The 23,708-nt window shown below is 35.4% G+C and overlaps 1 protein-coding gene across 3 annotated transcripts in view; it reads right to left on the bottom strand.

Annotated features, from left to right (window-relative positions):
* Positions 1–23,708, bottom strand: part of CPEB2 (cytoplasmic polyadenylation element binding protein 2) — a 55,939-nt gene that overhangs the window by 14,597 nt on the left and 17,634 nt on the right. For 2 of the 3 annotated variants that reach the window (XM_068403399.1, XM_068403401.1), the window contains 3 exons: positions 16,797–16,847; positions 6,497–6,667; positions 4,792–4,881 (listed from right to left, as the gene is read on the bottom strand). In XM_068403399.1, the coding sequence (XP_068259500.1) occupies positions 4,792–4,881; positions 6,497–6,667; positions 16,797–16,847 (312 nt within the window). The remainder of the gene's footprint in view (positions 1–4,791; positions 4,882–6,496; positions 6,668–16,796; positions 16,848–23,708) is intronic. The other variant, XM_068403398.1, reaches the window with a different exon arrangement.

The following is a 23,708-nucleotide window of genomic DNA, read 5'->3' as shown; positions in this document are numbered from 1 at the left end:
GGAAACAGAAAGCCCATCAGGTAAGTTTGAAGAGTCCTAGCTGTATTACCAAATTAAACCTTCATAAGAATTAAAAACTCAACAAAACCAACAACTCCCCTCCCCCAACCTATACACAGAATCAGCATTTTCATTGTTTGTATTTATTACATAAAGAACAAATCAAAAGCAAAGCATTCTAGACTAGATTCACACTGTTAGCTAACACAATTTTCTGAGCAAGGTGTAATTTCTTTATTTCATAGTAACATGGAAGTTTTCCAAAAGGAGAAAGGATGCTTCTTCTGCTATGCATACTCTGTAGAAATCAGAGAGTAGCTTTAAGTTCTATCAAACTCCAGTTAACTCCTATCTCTAGTGGCTTAGAGAACAAGTCAAGAAAATAAGTTGAAGCCAGCATGGCACTGCCCATGCCAGTCAGTACAGCTGTATTTTGTTTTGGGGTTGGTTCCTCTGTTGTCCTGACAGACTCTCCCCAGTGGAGGCTAAATGGCCTCAGTGTAGTGTAATTTTTGTCCACAGAATGCTGTGCCATAGCTTAAATTAGAAAGAATCAACGTAAACTGCAGGTTAATACAGACAATGGATCTACATTTAATGATGGGAATAATTCACATTTGTGAAGGATACACAACATTTAATCTATTCCTCTTTAAAGAGATCTCATCACCAAATTAATGGAATTTAATCTTTAAAACATAAATCTTTCACTCATTCAGTTTAGTCATTGTCTTGGTTTGGCCTAAACCAGGCCGATTTTCCTTTCAGTGATTTTTACTTTCAGCTAAGTCTCCTCTAAATAACTGCACTTTCTGAAACTAACTGCATGTTTTTGCAGACAGTGTCTGCTTCCAGGACTGATAACGCTCGAAGTTTGTAGTTATCGCTGAGGCACCGGTAGGGATGTTGTGCAGTAAGGCTCTTGCTGTACTTTTTCTTAGAGAAACCAAGGTCACTGCTGAATTCCTCAATGCTTACAAGTGAAAAGCCGAAGGGGGGTCGCAGCTGCAGGGGGGAGCAGACAGGGCAGGTGACCCAAAATTGACCAACGAGGGTATTCCATCCCATACACGTCATTCTCGGTATAAAGCGGGGGGATCACGAAGGTCCTCCCTCCTCTTGCTCGCTCTTGCTCTTTCTGCTATGGCCGGTGTCCAAGGAGGACTCCGACTGTTTTCCCTGCTGGCCCCCGATCCCGATCTGTGCATCCCTGAATCCAGCTCTCGACCGTCGCTAGGCCCAGCCTGGGCCTTCCCGGAGCCTGCCCTGCAGTGCCGGTGGTGACGTTGCCGACATCGGGGGAGCTCGATCTTGGTTTTGTATATATATTTGTATATATTTGATTATTCCAATATTATTATTATACTCTTTTTCATTATTATAGGTTTATTAAAACTGTTTTAACTTTCCAACCCGTAAGTCTCTCTCCCTTTTCCCTTTCCCTTTCCCTTCGGGTGGGGGGGGAGGGTTAACAGAGAGCGTCTGCTGCAGGTTTAATCGCCAGCCCAGCTTTAAACCGTGACAGTCATCTTTGATGGAGAATTAACTCCAAAATACACTTGAAGTGAAAAAATGCAGGCTGATACAATTGTAATATAGCTATTAGCTGAGGCACTTTTGAGTAGAGGGGAGCAGGATTCACTTCAAGACCCAAACACCTGTTTTCGTATTTCTGCAGTGACTGTGTTTAAGCTCCTACTGCAGTACAGAGATCCAGTTAATGGAGTCAGTGGTGTCTGGACCTGACTAAGCAGGAGACAGAGGTGTCTAGCACCATTCCTGCTCTATAGTACTTTGCCCAACCTTCAGCTGGTACTCCAGAATGGTGTGGGGCTTCAACAGGTGCTGTGCCACGCCACATTTGCCAGACTCGTGCAAATCTTTTAGATATCCTCAGTTCGGGTAAATGAATCAAACTCAATGTGCTTATGTTACGGTGACCTGAATAGCCCTCTATACTCCACTGACTGTATTGGCCAGATGCCCATTGATTAAAGGAAGCTTAAACACTAATCACACATGAAGACACCTACAGTAACTTGCCCAAATGCAGAGTTCAATCCTACCCAGTGTGATCAAATAAGCTGGTAACAAGGTAAACAGAACTTGGATGGACCTGGGGTTTTGCTTCTTAAACTAGAAATGGAACATTTCCAACCTAATTTTTTCAGTTCATTCTAAATTAGCAGCTAAGAACCTTGAATAAATGAAGCTACTGCACAACTGCTGTGATAGAAGGCAACAGAAACACCCAGACAATAAGAAAAAGCTGAGGATACTGTCCTGTTTAAATCAGATTATCCTCTGTTTGATACGGACTATAAATAGTACAGAGCACACAAACAACTGGGCATATTTTGAAAGGCCTTCTTTGGATTTGCATATCCTCACAGCACCATTTCTTTGAGAGCTTCGTTATCATAAGGAGTCCTCACCTCAGCAAGTTGCTTTGGACATGTGTGTTATTTCATAAATAAGTATATTTGCCAACTACGTAATAACAGGAGTTATGATAAACAGTGGCAAGGCAGAAAGGAAGGAATTCTCCATTACGTTGGCAGATCACTTACAGACTTTGTACTTTGGTCTCAACAGAATAATTCTTTTCTGCTTCAGAACAGAGTTTCCCTGCAAGATTAGTGTGAAGTTTTTAAAATTCCTGTTTTCTTCAGGCCTAATTTTGTGGTGAACCAATACAAAATGTAATTATTTAAGAACAAGCAGTTGGTGTTTCTCAGGAGGCAGCCAGCCTTGATGGTCAGGACACTTTTTGCATTTCTTCAAGCAAGGAAATACTTATTATGAACTTGGCCTTCCCTCAGGACTTTCTGTAAGCAGAGAGCCTGGAAGGAACCACAGCTGTATCTCTTCACCACTGAAAAGACTATTACGTAAATCAGTCCAGAACTGGATAATCCTGAGAAGTCTTTGGAAAGTAATACTCTATCAAATCTCTAATGAGACTGAACAAAAATATATACACTGAATTGACTCCATGCAGAGTAACAAATTAGAAATAGGAGATTAAAAGTAAAAAAAACCAAAACCCAAACCTGAACTCCTTGGGCTAATATAGTATATATTTCTAAATTGCTCATTACTGATCAGTCTCGAAGCTTTCATAGTATTTAGACTATCTTTAGAGTTTCAGACATCTTATTAAATATACGTATTCACAGTTCTTGCCTACACACAGTAATACTTAAGGACAAATTTTTAATAAATTCTTCTACAAGACAATCATGGGCCATATCTATTGCACTGAAAAAAACGGATAAAACACAGTAATATTCAGCAGTTAATACTGAGCTGTATTTCCAGAGTATCTACAAAGAGAAACCTACATGGTATTTTAAACGTGTTAGGCTACATTACAAACCAATATTGAATAATGTAGTAAACTGAAAACTAGAATAAAGTTTAAGACTGAAGAACAGTAAGTGCTATTAAATTTCAAATAAGGATCAGTTCATCATGGGAAATCAACTTAACACTCAGTTCGCAAGTGTTTCCTGAATTAATTAGATCAACAGACTGAAGTTCTTCTATCTGTATTCTCTGCTTTTAAGAAGCTCTGCTTACATCAAAAAGCTTTATTAAACGAAGGAGTCTAGAAATTTATCCTTAAGATGTTCAGATGCTGAGAGGATTATCTCCTTGGAAATGAATGTCAGAATCCATTCCTTCCAGGTAAGAAGATATTATGTCTTCCCTCTTCTATATACTCATCACAGACTCTGTGAGATGCATCTTCCTCAAAGAGTTCCTCAAGAATTTCTCTTGGTAATTTATTGAGAGATGCACTCCTTAGGATAATCAAATTTAACTTGACAGTAGCTTTGTGTATCAGGCTGACAATCAAAAAAAAGCCAAAGTCTCTTTGTTTGTCTTAGAATTTCCACGTAGTGTTCACAAATACTATTCAAATACTTTCAAATCCTTTTCCCACTCTTTAGAGGACCATCTGGGATAATAATAATATCTTTTCCCCAGCATAGATGGTCAGATAAACAAATAAGAATCAGTTTACAAAGGCACTATTATGCCTACTTTTGTCACTTCCAGGGAAGAAATGAATTGCTGCATTCTCTACAAAATGAATAATCTCTGCATTGCTTTCATATCTGGTTTAGATTTTTGCATTTATTTTAAATGTACCAATACGTGATTGTACCTGTACAAAGATACACTACATAATTTAATTACTTAATGTACAGAATGGCTTTTCCAACACTTTGTAAGTGATTAAAAAAATCTAGTCTAACAGCAACACTGGAAATAGTTAAAAATCAACATTTAATCATTTATCAAAAAAGTTAATTAGTGCTTCAATGGGAAGTTCACATCCTAAAACTGAAATATACCATTGATTATCTTGATCATATACCCAAATGCATCCTTCTGAATCCTGCCTGTAGCTTCCTACAAAAGTTTTATCTAAGATTTAGTCTTAAAAATTTGACCAAATCTCAGTTTTGGAAACCAGATAGAAATGCAAATACAGAACCTTGGATTAATGACACATACAATTATATCCTGCTGATCTGATATATGGGAAATCAGAATATGGAAGATCTTCAGGAGTCCAGCACTGAACCAGGCACAATACTAAAACAACACTCTCAGGTTTTAAGACTTCGTATGTAAAGGAACCATGTCTGAACCTCCATTGAAACTGTAGAATTAACTGTTCACAGCGACTGTAAATTATACCCTTTGGAAAAAGATGAGACAGTTTCCCAGAGTAAGATTTGCACTCAGTGACAGGTCAAAACCTTCCAGCTCTCTTACCTTTTGGTGGAAAATAGGACTTGCTTTCTGCTTTGTGAGGCCAGTCTACTACCAAAGGCCCAAATCGTCTGAAGCTAGCAGTAATTTCATCTAAAAACAGGTATAATAGTTCAAATTAAAATGAAGGACATAACTCAATGAGAAAGTACTATCAAGCAAAGATCTTTGTTTCTAGCAAAGGTTCACATTTCATGAAAAAAAGGAACAAAATTTCCAACTTTCATGAACAAAAGACTTACATATACTCATCTTCCAAAGTGTTAGCATTTACACAATGTATTTCTGGTGACTTTAAGCTTACGTTTGTTTTTATTGCTTAATAACAGAAGCATTTCAGAAGCATATGGGCAACAAAAGCCAACGGTGACAACTGGTGTGGTACTTCCTTAAATTCAGAATCTGGTTTGAATGCAATCAAAACAATTTACTGTTTAGTGATGTAAAGTTCAGAGCTTTGTAGGTAGATACTCATATAATAAGTAGCACCACAACTAGCATGCTAGCAGTTTCCAGTAGATACCATGCACAGATCAGGCACAGAAACTTAAAATTGCCTATTTAAATGTGCTTCTAACATCACCATGAATAGTCCTGTTGCAAGATCTACTATGCCCCCTGCCCAACTTTGTGATGTCTTTCTATCCCAGCCACGCCTTCTTGTCATTGACTGCAAGAACCTCGGCCATGATGAAAAAATTAAACCATCCTGAACTCTAGAAGAGCAATAACTCAAAGACAAATATGCTCCATTTCTTTCCGTCACATCCTGCTGTCAGCATATAAACAGGCAGGAAAGAAAGAAAATATATTTCCATGTGTCTTTAGCATTTGTATTAAAAGGCAACAGTGCACATTTGAATTAGAAGCTTAAGTGCATCAAAAAAAGCTGAAGTATATTAAAATAAATCCCTTAGTACATCCCAGGAGAGCATCACAATGAAGGTGAAACCAAAATATGGTCTTTCCATGTCTGAAAGTTAATTAACCACAGTCAGCTTATTTGGTTTGCAAGTTACTCTAGGATTACAATGAACCTTGTAAAGTGACTTCTGTTTACATTACAAAGCTGGCATGTAATTTACATTTATCTGCACAGGAGAAACCTGATATTAAACAGCACGATTACTTCAAATCGGCATTATTGTACAAAGCACTTCCAACTGCATCACATAACAATCTGAGCTTCTGTGGTACTTTCTGTGTTCAATGCATCACAGACTGAGGCCACTTGACCTTCCTCTGCTTTAGTTTCTCTACAAACAGGAATAATATTAACCTTTCTAAACCACTTCTGAGATCTTCAGGTAACAGTAAAATAGAATTTGAAATTCAATTACTAATAGTTTCTATGAACAGAGAATAAAGCAGACACAGCCAGAAGACACTGTAGGGCTAAGATGTATTTGAAAGGAATATTCAAGGCAAGCAGGAGCACAAATTCCAGGCATCACATGCAACTCTACAATCCGCAAGTTCAGAATCAGAGACAACTGAACCATCTCAAACCCAAAAGAGATGAATGACATCAAATGATATTGAGCTCAACATATCTATCAACTCTCATAAAAATATATATAGTTGCAGCCTTTTACATCATAACATTATTTTGCTGGCTGGATTATTTCTACTACTTCATTTAGGTTTTTCAAAATCTTTCTTTCTCTCTCCCCCCAAACTTAGTTTGCTTAGTTTTCAGGCAACTCACCTTCATCGATATCTGGTGGAAGACCTCCAACAAACACTTTCCGAGAAAAACGCTCAATTCGTTCTCCGTTCTGATGAGCTGAATAGCAGGTAGGTGAATTCAAGACTCCAACTTGATCACTATGACCATCATCCAGCAAACCATCATCTATTGGGAAGAGGGAAGAACGGCCTTAAAAAGAAAAGATAATAATATACATTAAAATAATTTTGTTGCAGTACATGGTTATGCAATTTAAGGGAATGGGGGAATAACAGTCTGGAAAGTAAAAATAAAAAACCAAAGATATTAGAAAAGTACACATTAGTTTAAGGAAAAATTAAGAAAATGAAAAATGTATTAAACTTCAAAAGGGAAATTCAAGATTGCAAGCTGACATCACGGTAAGCATAATACTTCATACTACATTATATTGTAGTTACTCTGCTGCATCCAGTAGGGAAGTAGTAATTTGTTTTTAAATAAAGGGTCTTATTTATGAAGAGATCATATTAAGGGCTGCTTAAGTGAGTTTCATTAGCCTGCCTTTGGTTTAGCTTCAAGTTAAATTGATAACTTCCATCACCTGAATACTATTGCATATCTAAAAATCTTACACTTTAATTGAACAGAGAGAAACAGAAAACACATGTACACAGTAAAAAGTTTCAAATAGGTATGTCTTCTCTTTTAAAGGTATCTGATGCTCATAATGTAAGAACAGATTTAATTTCTAAGAAAGCAAAAGAGAATTTTAATAAATGTGCAAAATGTAACACTTGAAAAATGAGTCACAGTGCTGATTTATCCTTCTCGCTCTCAAATTTACCACAGTTTTGGAGTGAAGCCTTGTGGTGGTTCCTAACATGTAGCAATCTGCAGTAAGATTATAGTTACCCTGAAAAGCAAGCGTAAAATCTGAGAAGTTCACAGGATGGCTTTGCAAATGCAAACTGATCAAAACAGATGTATAGATGGCAGAGAGGAGTGAAAACCGGGTAATTCCGTCCCACTTACTTCCCCCTATTTCATATTTACAAATTTTAGAGAGCTCCAAAATGAAAAGACTCAGAAGGCCAGGATATGCATCTTAGCTTATTCAAACTTTCATTGCTTTAGATTAGCAATATAGAGTTTAATGACAGTTGCAAATTCAGAAGTCAGTCTTTTAACTGCAAACAGCCCAAAAAGAAACACTTTTGTGAAGCAAAATAAATACCCCACATCACTATTTCTTCTGAAGTACAATTTTTCCTGCTTCTCTCATTTTTTAATTATTAATTCAACTGCTCTCAAAAAAACAAGCAAACAACCAAAACCAAAAACCAACCTAGCACGCTTTTGGGAAGCAAGTTAATTTTCCATCTCCCATAGCCAGCTTCTTCCAGATTCACCCACTGCAAATCCATATGCAGAAGCAGTAGGTCCCTGACAGTTGAGTCTGCAGTACTGTAGCTGTGAGCCATACTGCAGTCTGAAACATACATCCCCTCTCAGGGGATAAAGGAAAGCCCTGCAGGAACACCTGCAGACATTGTGCTGATCAACTAGGGGTGAGAGCAGTATGAAAGCCATTCAGTCCCAGAAGACCACCTGAGAATGAGGTGCTTAAAGACAAGGCTGTAGAACAAACAGCAAACATCATGACCAATGACCTATGTTGTGATAATGTCTAAGACAGAGCGGTTATCAAAGTGCCAGTAAAAGGAAAAAGTGGCTAAAGGAAGAAATAAGACTCAAATTAGAGGAACTCACAAGAAACTGCAGAAGTGGAAATTTTAAGAATTTTCACTAAGATAGAGTTATTCTTAACATCTTAAATCTAGAATGACTGTAATTTAGCTGGGTTATCTTTACAAAAGCACACAGATTTGCTCTTTACTCTCTGCAAGTCCCTACACTGCAAGAAAAAAGAAACTTAACTGACTTAAAACATGCCAATTTTAATAAACTTGTTGGCATTAGACCATTGCCACAAAAGCATTTAACTGTGGATTTTTTCAGTTTTTGTTCTGTTTTTTAAAAAACCACACAGTTTATACTTAAGGAAGGTGTCTCTTTGGACCATGAAAATGATGTCTTTGTGTTTCTCTAAAAGTACTTCTTAGACAATTCCAACTTATAATATACATAAGTATATAGGGGGAAAAAAATAATCTAAGAGTAATTTATTTTTTACCCACAGACCGATGTTAGAACCTAAGAACAACGAGAATCTAAGGCTATCTTCCCCATACAAATTACACTACCAAAACATGCTCTGATGTGATACCGGAGAGATCAGTTTTACTTTAATGTGGCTAAAGGTTTGCCAAAAGCACTGTAGCTCCTTGGAGAGCTAAGATGACATAAAGGACAATGGATTAACACATTTAGAGTAACATGCTCTATATGACTCCTAATACTTTCTTCTCCCTCCTCTTCACTTTTGAATGTCTCTCAGATGAAGAAAGCAAAAAGATAATTTGCTAGGCTTTCACGTTTCTCCCAACGACGGTGCTTTAAAAGAATAAGCCCTTTTAAACACTTTTTTTATGACAGTAAGAAGAATTAAGCAGAATCTGCCAAGAATCGTCAAAACACAATTGTACCGTTACATACATTGACCATGACCTAGATCATCATCCCTCTCTACATTAGGGCTACCAAGCAATCAGTTATGAACCAATGCAGAGATCAAGAGAGACACATGAACTTACGTCTATGTTGTGAATACTGGAAGCTATCAAAGATATTGATGTTTTTGCTGCACACTTTACATAGTCTTTATAACAACCACAGGTCACATCCTCAGACAGATAAATCAGACTGGCTCTTCCATGGTCAGTGAGCTTATATTGGCTTGTACTATGAAAATCTGTTTACTATTTCTAAGAGCTATTAGATTTCTTGTTAAGTTTACGCAAGGCTTTTGGTTTTTACTCTGTACACTTTTACTTCTACAGAAGCAAAAGAAGATGAGTTAGAAGAACAACGAGCAAACTGTATACTTTTAAAGGGGGCAACAACTGCAAGCAGTAGCCATTAGCATGAACTAAATTATGATTAGAACTAGTGTTTTAACTGATTAAAGAATTTGTAATTCAAAGTCTAAAAAGAGACCAATGATCACAACAATCCAGACTGCACCCCTCCTTCCCTCACACCCTCCATCTTCCCAGAACTAAGACAACATGCAGATAAGCATTTATAATCAACAGTCTGGATTGATTAATCGTAATGATCAGTAACAGCTCAATCAGAATTAATTGTACTTTAACAAACAGAAGTGAGTTACCTCGTCTTCGCCCATAACTCCTCGCTGCATGCAAACAAAGGACAAATTGTAAAATGTCAAATAACTGTATCATGCCCACATATTAAAATATTTAAGATACAAAGAACTATGTGGGTAAGCGACAAGTAAAAATCTGCATTGGTACTTGCTACTGATAATTGTACATGAGAAAGCATTAAAGTTAAGTCTCACTTAAATACCAAACTATTTTACTACTAAATTGACATTGGCACCAGCTGTAAAGAATATACTTTAAAATATTTCAACATGTCTTTGTACTTGATCTTAACTTCATGTTAATTATGGATGCATAAATTATGGTAACTTTGTAGTTCATCCTCACAAATGTGATTTGTATCTTACAAAAGTGTCTAAATAACACACAGGGTACTGAAATTGTAAAAACGAAAATATTACTTTGAAAAGCATGTAGCAAGCGTTAAACTAATTACAGAAACATCCTGGTCCATGGAACAGTTTGTACAGTCCTTTGCAGTGACAATACAAATGCTATAAGCCATGACCTTCCCTTTTCATGAAAAGACCTAGCAGAAAATTAACCGCAAGGTTTTGTTTGAAACAAAAGACTCCTTGTGGTAGCAAACAAAATCAGGGCGCAAGTCACAAGAAATACCATTGTATCAAAAAAACACTGCACAAAGGCAAAGCAATGATTTCTGACAGACTGCAAGTAAATCCAAGGCTTTCCCAACTTTCGAGTTTTGCAAGATTCTTAAAGAGATCACGCTTATAGCTGCAGTTCAGAACTCTATACTGATTGCTCCTCTGCATGAAGGCTAGGAAACTAAAAATAGAGAGATTACTCATACAAAAACTATTAAGCTGCGTGTAATTTCTCAGTTACATTTCCACAAAGTATTTTCAATTCCTGTTTCACAGACTTTGCATCTGAGAAAGAGTACTTTAATCATTACAGCATTGTAGTTAAATATCCAAATAGGAAACATTACTACAAACCATAATGTTATAGCAACATTTATGAACAAAAGATTATCATGTTTTGGCGTTGTTGTTTTGATTTTACTAGGACTCCATACATGTATCTCCCAAAAAGCAACTGTGGTGCTGGGACATTGAAACATATGCAGCCTCATACACTCAGTGATTTGTAAATGGTATTCACTGTTCCATTCTCATATTATTAAATACTTATATACTGGTACCTCCAATTTGCATGGGGTTTTTCAAAATTTTTAGTAAGTATAATATTTTTTTTCTTTGTTATCTTGATCCCTTCCTACTAGGAATTCAGTGGCTTGCTTATTGAATTCTGAAAATCTCTCTCCTTGTTTTTTTCTCCCTTAAAAGTGTTGATTAGTCACACAACAGTCATCATATTCCTACCCAACTTGCATTGAACTTGCTTTCAAATTTATTTTCTTTCATCTGAAAGAAATACTATTGATGAGAACAGTCTTTTGCTTAAAGTTTTTCAAATCCTCCAACTTTCTACTAGTAAGCGAAAAAAAGAAGAGCCCACTTTCTGAAAGAGACTTGGGTATCTAACCAAGTGGGAACACTTAAATTCAGACTTCCCACATCAAAATAGAATCCACAAAATATAATGTATTCTTCTATGTGATTAGTTCTGTCATTAGTTGCTGCTGCTGCATGGGGAGACTAATGCCGAACGTCAGGCTTGTTTTCCTCTGAAGTCAGGCACTTACAAGACACGCAGTTCTATGTCAGTGCTGCAGCGTGTATGAATCTTTTCTGACTCTTGGCCAAAGTGACTCCCACAAAGCATTAGTAGGAGCGTCACTACCCTTGTCTGACCCCCCTGTATGCCTTTTTTTTTTTTTCATAAATAAAACCAGAGTAACCAGGGAAAATTCAAGCACATCACATTCATAGCGATGACTGCAGTGCCACACAGTCTCTCAAATAATAATACACAAATGCATATTCATAAGCATCTTTTGGCACAAGCCTTAGTAATTTTTCTTCTCTTCTGCCACTTCTGCTCCTTTCTGCCCACAAAACCAGCTCAGCTATTTTCTTATATTTGCATAGTTAAGAGAAGCTGATATGCATAAAAATATTTTGTTACAGAACACCTGAACTGTTTTCCTTTGTGCATTTAAAAATAAACAACAGTAATTTTAAGGAGAAACACAAAGGAGTTAAAATGCTAAAAAAAACTCCAATGCAATTCAACTTAAAAGGGTAGTTCATGCAGTATTTTATATCTATGGAAATTACAACAATGTACCAAAGTTATCTGCGTATTCTTTGCTTCAGCAAAACAATGAAACCAGAGAAAATGGGAAAGTAGCTGTACTTGATGTTGTCACATTATTTACTTTACTCATATGGAAAACTCCCTTCCCTGATATTTATCTGTCTTGTACATTTAGATTGCTAACTAGTTTGGGCAGGGATTTTCTGCCATTTTGCATCTAGATAAATGTGATCCCATTCTTAGACAATCTGTAGGCACTGCTGCAATAAACGTGAACATTAACATAAAACTATGGTTTTGCAAAACTCGTTATTTTTTCCTATTTTTATCCAGACTTTAAGACCACAGTAGTTATATTATAGGTAAGTTGTTTTAATAACAGTAAGTACAAAGTCTTACTGTTAGTAAAAATACGACATTAAAGCAAACATATCCTATCTTCATGAAACTAGTATTTTAATCTCTCCACATTACATATACATATATAAACTTTCTTTCAAAGGCCAGATACGGCGTGTGAAAACAGTTTCGCTGAATCGAACTTTTAGTACATTGTAAGCAATGAGATTATTCTTTCTGAAGATATTAGATTCAATCAGAAATATTTCTGTATTTATTAAAATAACATGCAAATAATGTTTTACACCTTTCAGACCACATATGCTTACAGAGCATGTGGTCTGCATAAATATACACATTATATATATTTAATTATAGATTTAGCTATACATATAGTTTCTATAGATATGTATTTAATATATACATTTACATAATTAGTGCATATGTTTAGATAAATAATTGCAGGGGAGACGGCCCTTTGGGAAAGGCCAGACACTGTAGGCAAATAACTGATTTACAATAACAAAAAAAGGAGAGATTAAACTTCCTTCCTTCCTGAACTTGTTCAAAGAATGTCATACAGAAACATTCTTTGTATCTTTTCATCTATAAAGCTGGATATCTTAGCCAAAAACTCAAAGATTTCAAATGAGTGAGAAAGTACAAGAGATACACTTTTGTTTTAGAAAACAGAAATTAGGCAAGAAGTATAATGATGCGCAATAAAAATGATGTCCAATAACCTTGGAACCTTCCAACATTAAGAGTGCTGTATATAAAACAAAGACATTCCCTTATAGTTAAAGCCTTCTGTTTCTGTATCCCTGAAGTTGCATACTAGTGAGGCTTAAACCTGTCAAAAAAACTAATACCTTTCTGCAATTTAAATCAGCTCAGAGATAGAAATATGAGAGACAGAAGTAAACACACTTTTTGTGCATGTTTATCTAACATCAAGACAATATAACTTTGTACATCGTGTGAGCAATGCTATCTCACAGATAGCAAATGTATAATTTCTGTTTTATTCAGACACGTATCAAATATATACCAGAGATCAAACATGTACATATTTAAATAACTCAACTGAATGACTAAGCTGAATTCAAAATATTATGTTGTATAACAGGAAAAACTACTAGGCAAGCTTCCTATATTTAAGGATAACCACGAAATTTAGGATAGAAAGTAAGATAAAATACTGTTTGTCCCTAACATTCCTGATTTAATGATCAAATGGTGACAGTGTTTCATTAATATTTACTTGTCATTTAAAGAAATCCATAAACAATTATGGCAAAAAATTCCAAAGAGCCTAGACTAAGGGAGGTAGGTGCCTAATTCTGATTTTATTCTGTTGGATTTGGGTGCCTAAATTCTATTAAGATTTCATTAGAAATCACATCTTTACAGATTTTAAGGCTGAAAGAGATTGTTATGACCATTCAAGTTTGGCATGCCTAACAGACTACAGAAACTCATTTAGCAATTCCTGCATAGTAAGTTTAATAACTTCTGTTTGAAGTAAAACATCTTTTTTTTTAGAAGCACAACCAGCTATACTATCCGTAAGATGGAAAGTCTAATACTCCCTTGCTAAACTAATCAAATGGTGAATTATGTTTCACTAGCCATTAAAAAAAATTCAATGCATTAAAACTATAAAATGGGGGGAACCCTATAATGGGGGGAAAAAAAAAAGCAGCCTACACCCCAAAAAATTGGACTCTTGCATTATAACTTGCTACAGAAAGGTTCTCTCTAAGTCGACAGTTAAAGATGTACTCGAGTAAACCCATTCCAAAGTATCTTTTTTTGACTTTCGAGATAAAATAGTCATTAAAAATGCATTGCTTTTTTTCACAGCTTGAGATGAAAGAGATATATAATTATCAGATATATCATTTATTAAAACACATAAATCAGCTTTCCTTTGGTTGATTTCATTAATTTAAATAATGAAAACTGTAAATATTAATATTCGGTACAGTTCAGTAAGTATACTTTAGATGAGCTGGAAAATATCTATCATTTAAGAAGAGGAAAAACTAGCTAAAAATAAGTTTTATCTAGAAGTGCTCAGTCTTAAAAGGGTTGAGGAATCCCAGCCTGGCTCATGTCAGAACCTTACTGGGATTCAGAGATACCAGTCCACTAAAATAAAGCCAACTGAAATCCAGTGAGGGTCATGATCCAGTGAGTTAAGTATTAGTGCACACACAGATGGACCCAAGATCCTTAAAAATGTTGGTGCTTTTCTTTCATGAAGGTCTGGTAGTCCTGCTCCTCCTCCTCATAACTGTAACACTCAGTAAGAAAGTAAGGGACAAATGTGACACTGGATTACCAACTCTCTTCTTCCCTATTCCTCCCTCCAAGGCGCCAGTTACAGGGATACAGGGACGCGTTCGCTTGAATCCACTTAAACAGAGAAGGAAACTGAAGTCTACAACTTTATCAGCAAGTGTTCAAGCTGTAAGTCTCATTACCGCACATTTGGAGGACACTCCTCGATTCTTGCTAAGAAAGAAAGGTCGTGCAGTCTGATCAGCTGGAGTTCCCAGTGCTTCTGTTCTCAAGCTGTAAGGAGCTGCAGTTTAGACAGTCCAGCTTAAGGTGGCTCTGAATGGTATACATGATTGCACTGGACTGCACTGATGGGTACGTCAGACTCTCCAGGTACACGGTAGAGAGCTTAGGTGTCTAAACCAAGGCTCTGAAATACATTCTAAAGGGCACACCTAAAGATTAGGTGTTGCAGCATCTGTCTTTTAGGTACTCAAATGGTTATTTTTATCTCATCTATTGAAGATTAGAAATAATATTGCAGCTTTTAAAGAGGACAGCAGTCACATTGAGTGCTAACATCCAAACTACAGTGGAAACCCCACCAGCATTAATAGCAAAACAAGACATTCTTCAGCACATATTCTACCTCTGTAGTAAGGTTTTTAGGATAGACTGGCACCACTGAGATGCATTTTTCCAATGGCCATGATAATAGCAAAAACATTTTTTCCTAGATATTCCATAGAGTAACAATGCTTCCCACATGCTCTTTTAGCACGCAAAACTATAAAAAGAGCAGCTCACCATTCTAAGTATTAAAACAAACAAATTCAAAAAACATGCATTTCTTACACTGATTGCAGTGATATATTTCACAGTTGCTCATAAGATTGCTTAGTTTTTAAATACCTTCACATCTAACACTTCATTACAAATCAGCAGATAATGACAATGCACATATACCACCTCAACAAAACCGACCGCAGAACAGGTCTTACAGTTGCAGGTAAATACAGAAAGTTAACTGTTGTAAACCATGTAACATCAAGCACATCAATATTCAATGTAATTTCTGACCAGCAATCAGGATTATGGCCTGTGTGGGCTAAACGCTAATTTTATTTCGATATTTAAGTAGCTATGTTCACTTTTCAAAATACTCCACTACCATAAAGAACTAGTCAATACCAAAGGGACCTAATTCTTCAAATGTCTGTTGTGCAATATTTTCCTTTACTGGGTATAAAGCTAAACCTGAATTTCCTTAAAATTTTAAACATTTACACAGTGTTACACAAGGAAAACTGGATATTTTTTCCATTTTATATGCCTTTGCACAAGTATAAATGACTGTGCAGAAGGGTAAGGCAATTAAAAAAAAAAGAAAAAAAAGAGCTCCACAGAACCACAAACCTGAAGTAACTATTCTGACTGTATTTTTTAAGAATTAGGTCTTTACTGGTAACGCTTAGACCCATGAAGTCAATGACAAAAGTGTACTTGCTTTGTGTAGAACAGCTTCTACTTTTTCTAATCTGGAGAAGCTGTGGCATTATAGCTCTAATTTTTCCCAATGTAGAAAACATTTGTGTGCAAAACCCCTGATTTATTATTGACTTAGATGGATTACCAAGCTCTGCTTCCTTCTTTAGCCTTGAACAAAGGCTAAAGTTCATGCCTTCACTGAGTAGCAGATGTTCATGAAGTCTGACCTACTGGGAGAGGAACGTGAACATGAACTCTAACTTCAGCATATTTTGCAGTTAGAAACTTACTTGACAAAGCCAGTTCCAAAAAACCCAATCAAAATAAAATGTATTTCACATAATTGTAATAGAAAGTATCTAGTTCACCCTTTATTTACACAAGATAGAAAAACATGCCTTTCTGGCCTTATTTTTCTAATTCCTGTTTCTGTATAACAGTTTTCTAGCAGATCTTTGGAGAACACATCATTGGTTTGCTTGAGAACAAAAAAAAGAATAGTGCATTGTTATGAGCATTTCAGATTTCAAATAAGCTAGATATAATGAAAGGCTGTTGCAAGATTAGCTCTTGCCATTCAACTCCGAAAAATGGCAACAGTCCCATCAGTGTTGAAGACTAGAGGCAAGTAATTCAATAATAGAATATAATAGTATAGTTTTATACCAACATGTCAGATTTAAGCTAAGCTAGAGATAATTAGAAACTGTCATAAGATTAGCACTTACCATTTAACATCAGAAGATTGTCAGTCCCTGGATGTGGATAACTCAAGCGACCTTAAAAGAAAACCAAAACCAAAGAACAAAACAAAACAAAGGCAGAGGTTTTAGCTATTATGCTAGAAAAAAATAATGAAAAATCACTGCTTAGAATTTAAATATAAACTATATTTCCAGTTTGCCTAAGGGAAATAAAGAGCTAATATTTAACTTCAAGCACATTAACCAACAATACCCTTGACCCAAGTTAAACCTGACAAGAACAGACTTCTTAACCTTAATTCTCTGGTCATAAGATCTGCAATGTGCTTTGGGATCAGCTCCAATAGGATAAAGCCACTTTTTGTTTCGTGACACCCAGAAATAGTACTGACTGCTTTAGTCTTCTCTTTCATAGTGACTGTGAATAACTGTACTATGCACATTGCTTAACAGAGTGGCATTTCTACAGCTTAGTGCTTCTCTGCTGAATTAATTTAAGAAAAATCATGTTAATAGGAATTAAGGCATTAAAATTTTATTAACCAATTTATGACTGTATCTTGGTGTATTACATATAACCATTGTATGTAATATTTTTCGGTGAGTCTCGCAAAACTAGAGTACCGGTTTATCTACAGAATTAACAAAATTAAAGCATATGATAGATAACATTTTCAACATTTTATATTGAATAAAAATTACACAAAAACCTCATATATCCTGACATTAGAATTTTTCAAGTATTGCATTTTACTACATTGCTTGCATGTTACGCTTTAATAGTTAAATGAATGGTTTAAAATGCACAGCTGAAGTATCTGTTCACTACAAATTCCTTTTTATTAAAGGAGGCGTTTTCCGTTTACAGGAAGCTGCAAACATACCAGTAGCACGCACTGACCTAGAGAGACATTTACAGTAGCTGCTGTGTTTGGAAGACGTGTGCTTTAATGTGCAAAAAACTACATTTCCATCTATCTTGCTATTAAAACACGCTTGCTTATAATCCGTAAGCATATATAAAATACTGTAACTTAAACATTTAAATCTTTTGGAGGAAACAAGAATGTTTGTGGGGGCATAAAGAAGAATCCAGTCTGGAAGAAATGGGTGTTTACAACTCACACAGGTTTAAAGGGGACTATATATGCAGATGGCTTGCAAGATGTAAGTATAGTAAGACACTGTCATACCCTAATAAGGCTCACTCTTTTTAGAAAGAAACAGGGAAAAAAGGGGAAAAAAAAAAAAGGTAAGAAAACCAAATCAGCAGTCCATATACTAAGGTTGTCTAACATTCCTATGAGACACTGTTCCCCTCCCCCCCCCAGCCTACTGTTGGTAAACCCATGTGATTAGCAGCAAGACTGGAAATTTTCTCAAAATAGTAGTTCTGTGTCCCCAGGGACACCTTTGGCGTTAAATAAAAAACCTTTTTGCTGAAAATCTGTAAGTAACAGGGTTTAAGTTTTGCTCTTCCCCTTTAGGAAACCAACATGATAATTTTCTACCAAAAACTATAAAAAAATATACATTATGAAGTCTACACTCAAAACTTCAAAACAGCAAGATTAAGATAATTTGGGATATTTTATTCAGTCTTATTATTTACAGACATTGTGGCAAAAAAATTTTTATACAGCCACGTTCTATTTCTCTTCCCACAGATTTCATTATTGTAAGAATGGATGGTATCAGGACACCTACAGATTAGGTAGGAACTATTTGCTTTGGAATTTGAAAGCGTGGAGAAAGCAGTGAAGAGCAAGGGCTGCCTCCTGGAAAAGGGCAGATGAACGCCACCCAAAGGGACTGCTGTCTTCTCTACCTTCTACAGAATTTTTGAGCAGGCTTAGACAAGACACTAAACAAAATCTTTAGACAAGATACTAAACAAAAAATCTTTGCAGGAGCCTCTGTCTTCATGGTCCTTATCTTCAAGATGTCCAGTTTTAACACACAAGCCATTTTTTTTTCCTGCCATGCTGAATATTTACAGCAATACCTAATGTTTCTTGGAACTATAAGTACTCTGTCCTTCTAGTAATGTATGCTGGTATAATAGGAAAAGAATTAGGAACAAGGCATCCTTAAATTGCAATCTGGGAGCTGCCACTGGTTTGCCCAGCCTGGTGTGTAACAAGTCACTTTGCTTTACTTCTTAGTTCCTTGGTCTATAAAGATAATACTCATTTGCCTAACAGCAAATATTTTACAAGATTATTTACTGTCACCATCACGTTTATATACGGTACTACAGAAACACTTGCAACAATATGAGCTGTTTTTGCAAATCAGAATGCTCTATCTAGAATAACAATAGAAATTGTGAGAAATTATCTCATCTTGAACCTCCTGGAGTCTGTGGTGACAGCCTTTCTCCCTGTCTGTATACATTTATCTTCTTTTCCTATTCAGCAAGGTAGACAAAAGATGTATTTTTTTCTACAACTACTGCAGAAGAAGAGATCAGACTTAAGGCCTAACAGGAGAGAGAAGCCCACCAGTGTCAACACCTGGAGAGGAAAATGGTTTTATAAGATAGTAAATTGTGGATCTACAACTCTGTTCTGCATTCTTTTGCTTTTTTCCCCGCTATAGCTTCCCAAATAAGCTGCATCTGAAACATTGGTGCCAAACTGAAAAAGTTGAAATAATAAAGCACTGCTCATTAAGTAGCGGGGAGAGAGCGCACTAAGGATCTGGGCCCACTACTGCAGCATAAAACCTATGGCTCACACAGACACAAAGAAACCCAACCTTGCTGTGTTACGGAAATGAATTTGCTAGTTCGGATAATGAATTATTTGAGGGTTAGAAAGGAAAATGAGTAACAGTATTCAGTGCATGTACTGCTGTACTGATACTTCTTTTAAGTCTTATTTACATGGTTATTTCAATGAAATCATACTTTGCATTATTGCATTCTGGTGAACTTAATACTTGTGTTTATTACCTTGTCTAGTACTTGGACTTAGAACCTTAAAAACATTTTTAACACCAAGTTTGCTTACTTTTTCAAAATACAATCAATTTGATATGTTAACTTAGGTTCCTATCCTTCAGATTAATCTGTTGAAGCAAAATGCAGTGGTTCTAGGGTGTCCATCTGAATTTAATGATATATGTAAATTCAGAACACTTCATGCATGGAACTGGGTGCAAGATCAGTCTTATACAGAGCTCAGATTACACTATTTTTTAACAGATTATTCTAGTTACATGGACATATACAATATTAATCCTCACTTGAAATATCAGTATATAAAATACAGAAGATAGGAGCACATTCTTATAACAATTTACTTTGCTTCTATCACATACTTCTTTCTACACAGCTATTTTCACTGCAGATTGTTTAAAAAAAAATGTACCATTTTAAGAACTGCCCTCACCACAAATCCTATCTAATCCCATCCTACTTCAATGTCAGTAATCTAGAATCGTATAAACCGTTCAATAGATATACTAGCAATTCCAGTGGCCTCTGCCTGCTTAAAAAAGAAATTTTAGTAATATATAGATGCTTTACTAGTTTAAAATCAACTACAAATTAGAGAATATCTAATATTTAAATAATAGACATATTCCATTCCTGAGAAATGAAAAGTAATCACTTCACTGTCTACAAAGCTTAGCTCTACAGCATTCAAAATTAGTAACGCGCTGCTATCTGGAACAAATACAATGCCTAATATTACAGTACCGTATCAAAGTATCATGTTATAGAAATTTTCTCTGTGCAAACCTGAACTTGCAACTTCATCATGTTACCACTAATTAATTCTTATGTATCATGGCTAATTCAAAATAGTATTGCTAAGGAGAAGCAGGTATGCTTGACATTTCTTATGCAACTAGAGTTCTATTAAATTTAGCTCCCTCTTCCATACCTAAATGTGATTAATCCTAACAGAACTGCCTAGTATGTATTTCTCACAATGTATTCTTCTGTAAGGACAGAAAAAAATAAAAAGCTTGCAAATAAATTTTAGTAGGCCAGTTTATCCACTAAATCCAGTTAAAAGTCTTGGTAATCCAAACCATGAGGAAAGAGTAATAAACTTAGGTTTAGCTACATTTCTGTAATCTCATGTTACTAATAGGGGCAACAGAAATTTAAAATTTTTTGTAACCTTCTTCTGAGCATACAGATGTTACTGTGCTTACTCACTTTTCACTGTAAGGCAAATTCATATCTACTTTTGGAAATGCATACTTTCTATTCCTAGTTAACTAAGTTGTTGGAGGAATCCCCATATATTAAAACATTTGGGATAAATTTAAGTATAACGACCGCTTTAAACTTTGCTGACTCACAGTTTCAAAGTTTGATATTTCATGTCTACTCCCCCCCCCCCCTTTTTTTTTTTTTAAAAAAAAAAGCCTTAAATGGTTGAATGAAGAGACAGAGAATCACAAATTCCTTTCCCATCTTCCTTTTTTTAAGAGATCTCCTGACTAGAAAAGTTTCCAAGTTAAGCTTTTCCCAAACTACTTTGACAGATCAGTGAATGGCTGAGGATTGCAGCAGTTTCTGAAAGCTCAGGTTTTGAATCAGCATAGTTAAGACAACAGCACAGAACCATGTCTGGACAACACCTAGTTACAGAAAGCCTAGATACTACACTTTCAAATGCTTGTGTAAGAATTATGTAAGTCATAATGAAGCCAGATGTGTTGTCTCTGATAGTCGATCTATTTAGGCAAACAGTCTATCAGTCTTAAATATATTCTTTTAACATAAACAGCTTCTATGACAGAAAGAGGAAACAATCTGTATGTACAATTTCAAAGCCTTTTATACGACTGACTGAAGTTCTTCCACACTTTTTTTTTGTTCAGCCTCAGAAACTCTTTTTTAAGCGCAATTTGAATTACTGTAGGAAGCAATTGCATAACTTTACACATTAGAGCTTCATAACACAAAATATAAAACAAAGTTACCTGAAACCAAGTTACTATGTTCAAAGAAAGAAAATGTTTCTACTGTGCAGCTGAGTCACCAATGCTTTTCTTTTTACTTCACTGAGCATGCGCCAGCAGGTTGCTTTTAGAATAAAGGTGTTTAACAGCTGAAAAGGTCAACTAAACCAATTTAAAGGGAAAATAAAGCCAAGAAAAAGCAAGACAGACTTCTAAGTGCATCAAGATATTTCTCCCCAGAGATAAGCCAAATAATAGTGTTTTACTAATTACTAGCTATACAAAAAATACATTTCTAACTTTCCTGAAGTATGTGTTTTGCCCCTCACAAAGAAACAGAATTAAAATTCAACATAAAGTTGATGTTCCTTATTTTTACTCCCACTAATACAGCTATGGCTAATTCAAGATCTGTACTGTTTTACATCCAGCTTGAAGAGCTTTAAGAGAGTTGGTAAGGGAACAGAAATGAATTGTAAATTGAGTACAGCATCAATACTCCTGCCTTACAAAAGACAAGCCCTTAAATTACATGGAAAATACCATAGTCTTTACTAGAAAGATGTTTAAAACAGTAGATAATAAATTCCATTGAACCACCTGCTTCTCAACTCTAATACATATTCCATGCAAAATAAAACCATTTCTTCTAAGTTTTTTTTCCATAATCTGTTTTAGACTAAATTTATTGGCTTTCCTGTTTCTGAAATGTCTAGAATCCAGTGTTCTACAACTTGACATCAAGAAGCATCGGTATTTGCAGGAGGAAAAAGGAAAAAATGCAAGTACACAAGAGGTATGTCTGGAAAAGAGTTATACTACCAATACCCATATAATTTCAGGCTATCAATATTGTAATTCTTCTCTCAAAATAGTTTTAAGGGCTATTAGAAGAATAAAATGGGTATTTAAGAATAATGATGTAAAAATGAGTTAATTTAACTTTTATTAATATTAGCTTTATAGTCCATTGATTGGATAGGATAATCTTATGTCTTACTATGAAATGCATTTCAAGAAAGCTTCATGGGAAAGATTAGTTTTCATATGATCAGTATTTCTGCTGCAATGACTAGTGAAGTCAAGCATCTATTCCCTATTAACCTACCTTGAAAAAATGTCTTACTGAAAGCTAAAAATTACTTTTCTTTTGATCATGTCTGTAGTAATGACTAAACTTTGTCTAAGTGAATCCGAAACTACGCTTCTATAAACAATTTTTTGGCAGGCATAAACTTGGCTTTCAGTGAATCATATTTGAAACAAAGTTTTTTCAAGTTCATGAAAGCAAAAGTGGTAAAATCTGGCTTCCTTCTAAAACGGATCTTGAAATGCAAAACTTAAAGCTGTGAGCTAGTACACACAGTGTCTGTTCTGCATTGTGTAAAATCTGAGACAAGATGCTTAGTCATACTCCAGATATTGTAAGCAGCTAAATCTGAAACACGTGCTTAAAATTCCAGGGACTTTCATTTTACTGCTGTGGTCAGATATAAAAGATGTATTGTTTTAGTGTGCTTAGATTTACTTAAAAACTTGTCATAAAAACAGTCTCTAGTTACAAAATATTCTTTAGCTACAACGAAGTACATTACACATTAATAAGAACAACAAATAAATAACAATAATATTCTTAATCCTGTGCATTCTGCAAGCAAATATGATGGATTCTTAAGTAAATGTCAGATTTTCTGTGGTGAAAAGAAACGCCAGAGACTGAAATAACAAAATCAGTGTTTCATGGTTTGCAGAAAAAAAAAAAAGTTAAAAGTTGCTAGGAAATTACAGAAATGCCAACTAATGGTGACTAAACAGAAGAGGGGTACAGAAGAACTAAAAGGCTATTCTAACATGTGATTTCTTCTTCCCATTTTCAGTCAGTAAGGAACATTTCTCGCGTCTTACTGTTAATAATGGAGCTGTTTCAGTTGAAATAATAGCTTCCAAAGAGAAAAAAATATCTTAATCAACCAATTTAAGTAACAGCACACAATTACGCCATTTAAATTC

The sequence above is a fragment of the Nyctibius grandis genome, chromosome 6, assembly GCF_013368605.1.
Source record: "Nyctibius grandis isolate bNycGra1 chromosome 6, bNycGra1.pri, whole genome shotgun sequence".
Lineage (NCBI taxonomy): Eukaryota > Metazoa > Chordata > Aves > Nyctibiiformes > Nyctibiidae > Nyctibius > Nyctibius grandis.
This window is presented reverse-complemented; position numbering and strand designations above follow the sequence as displayed.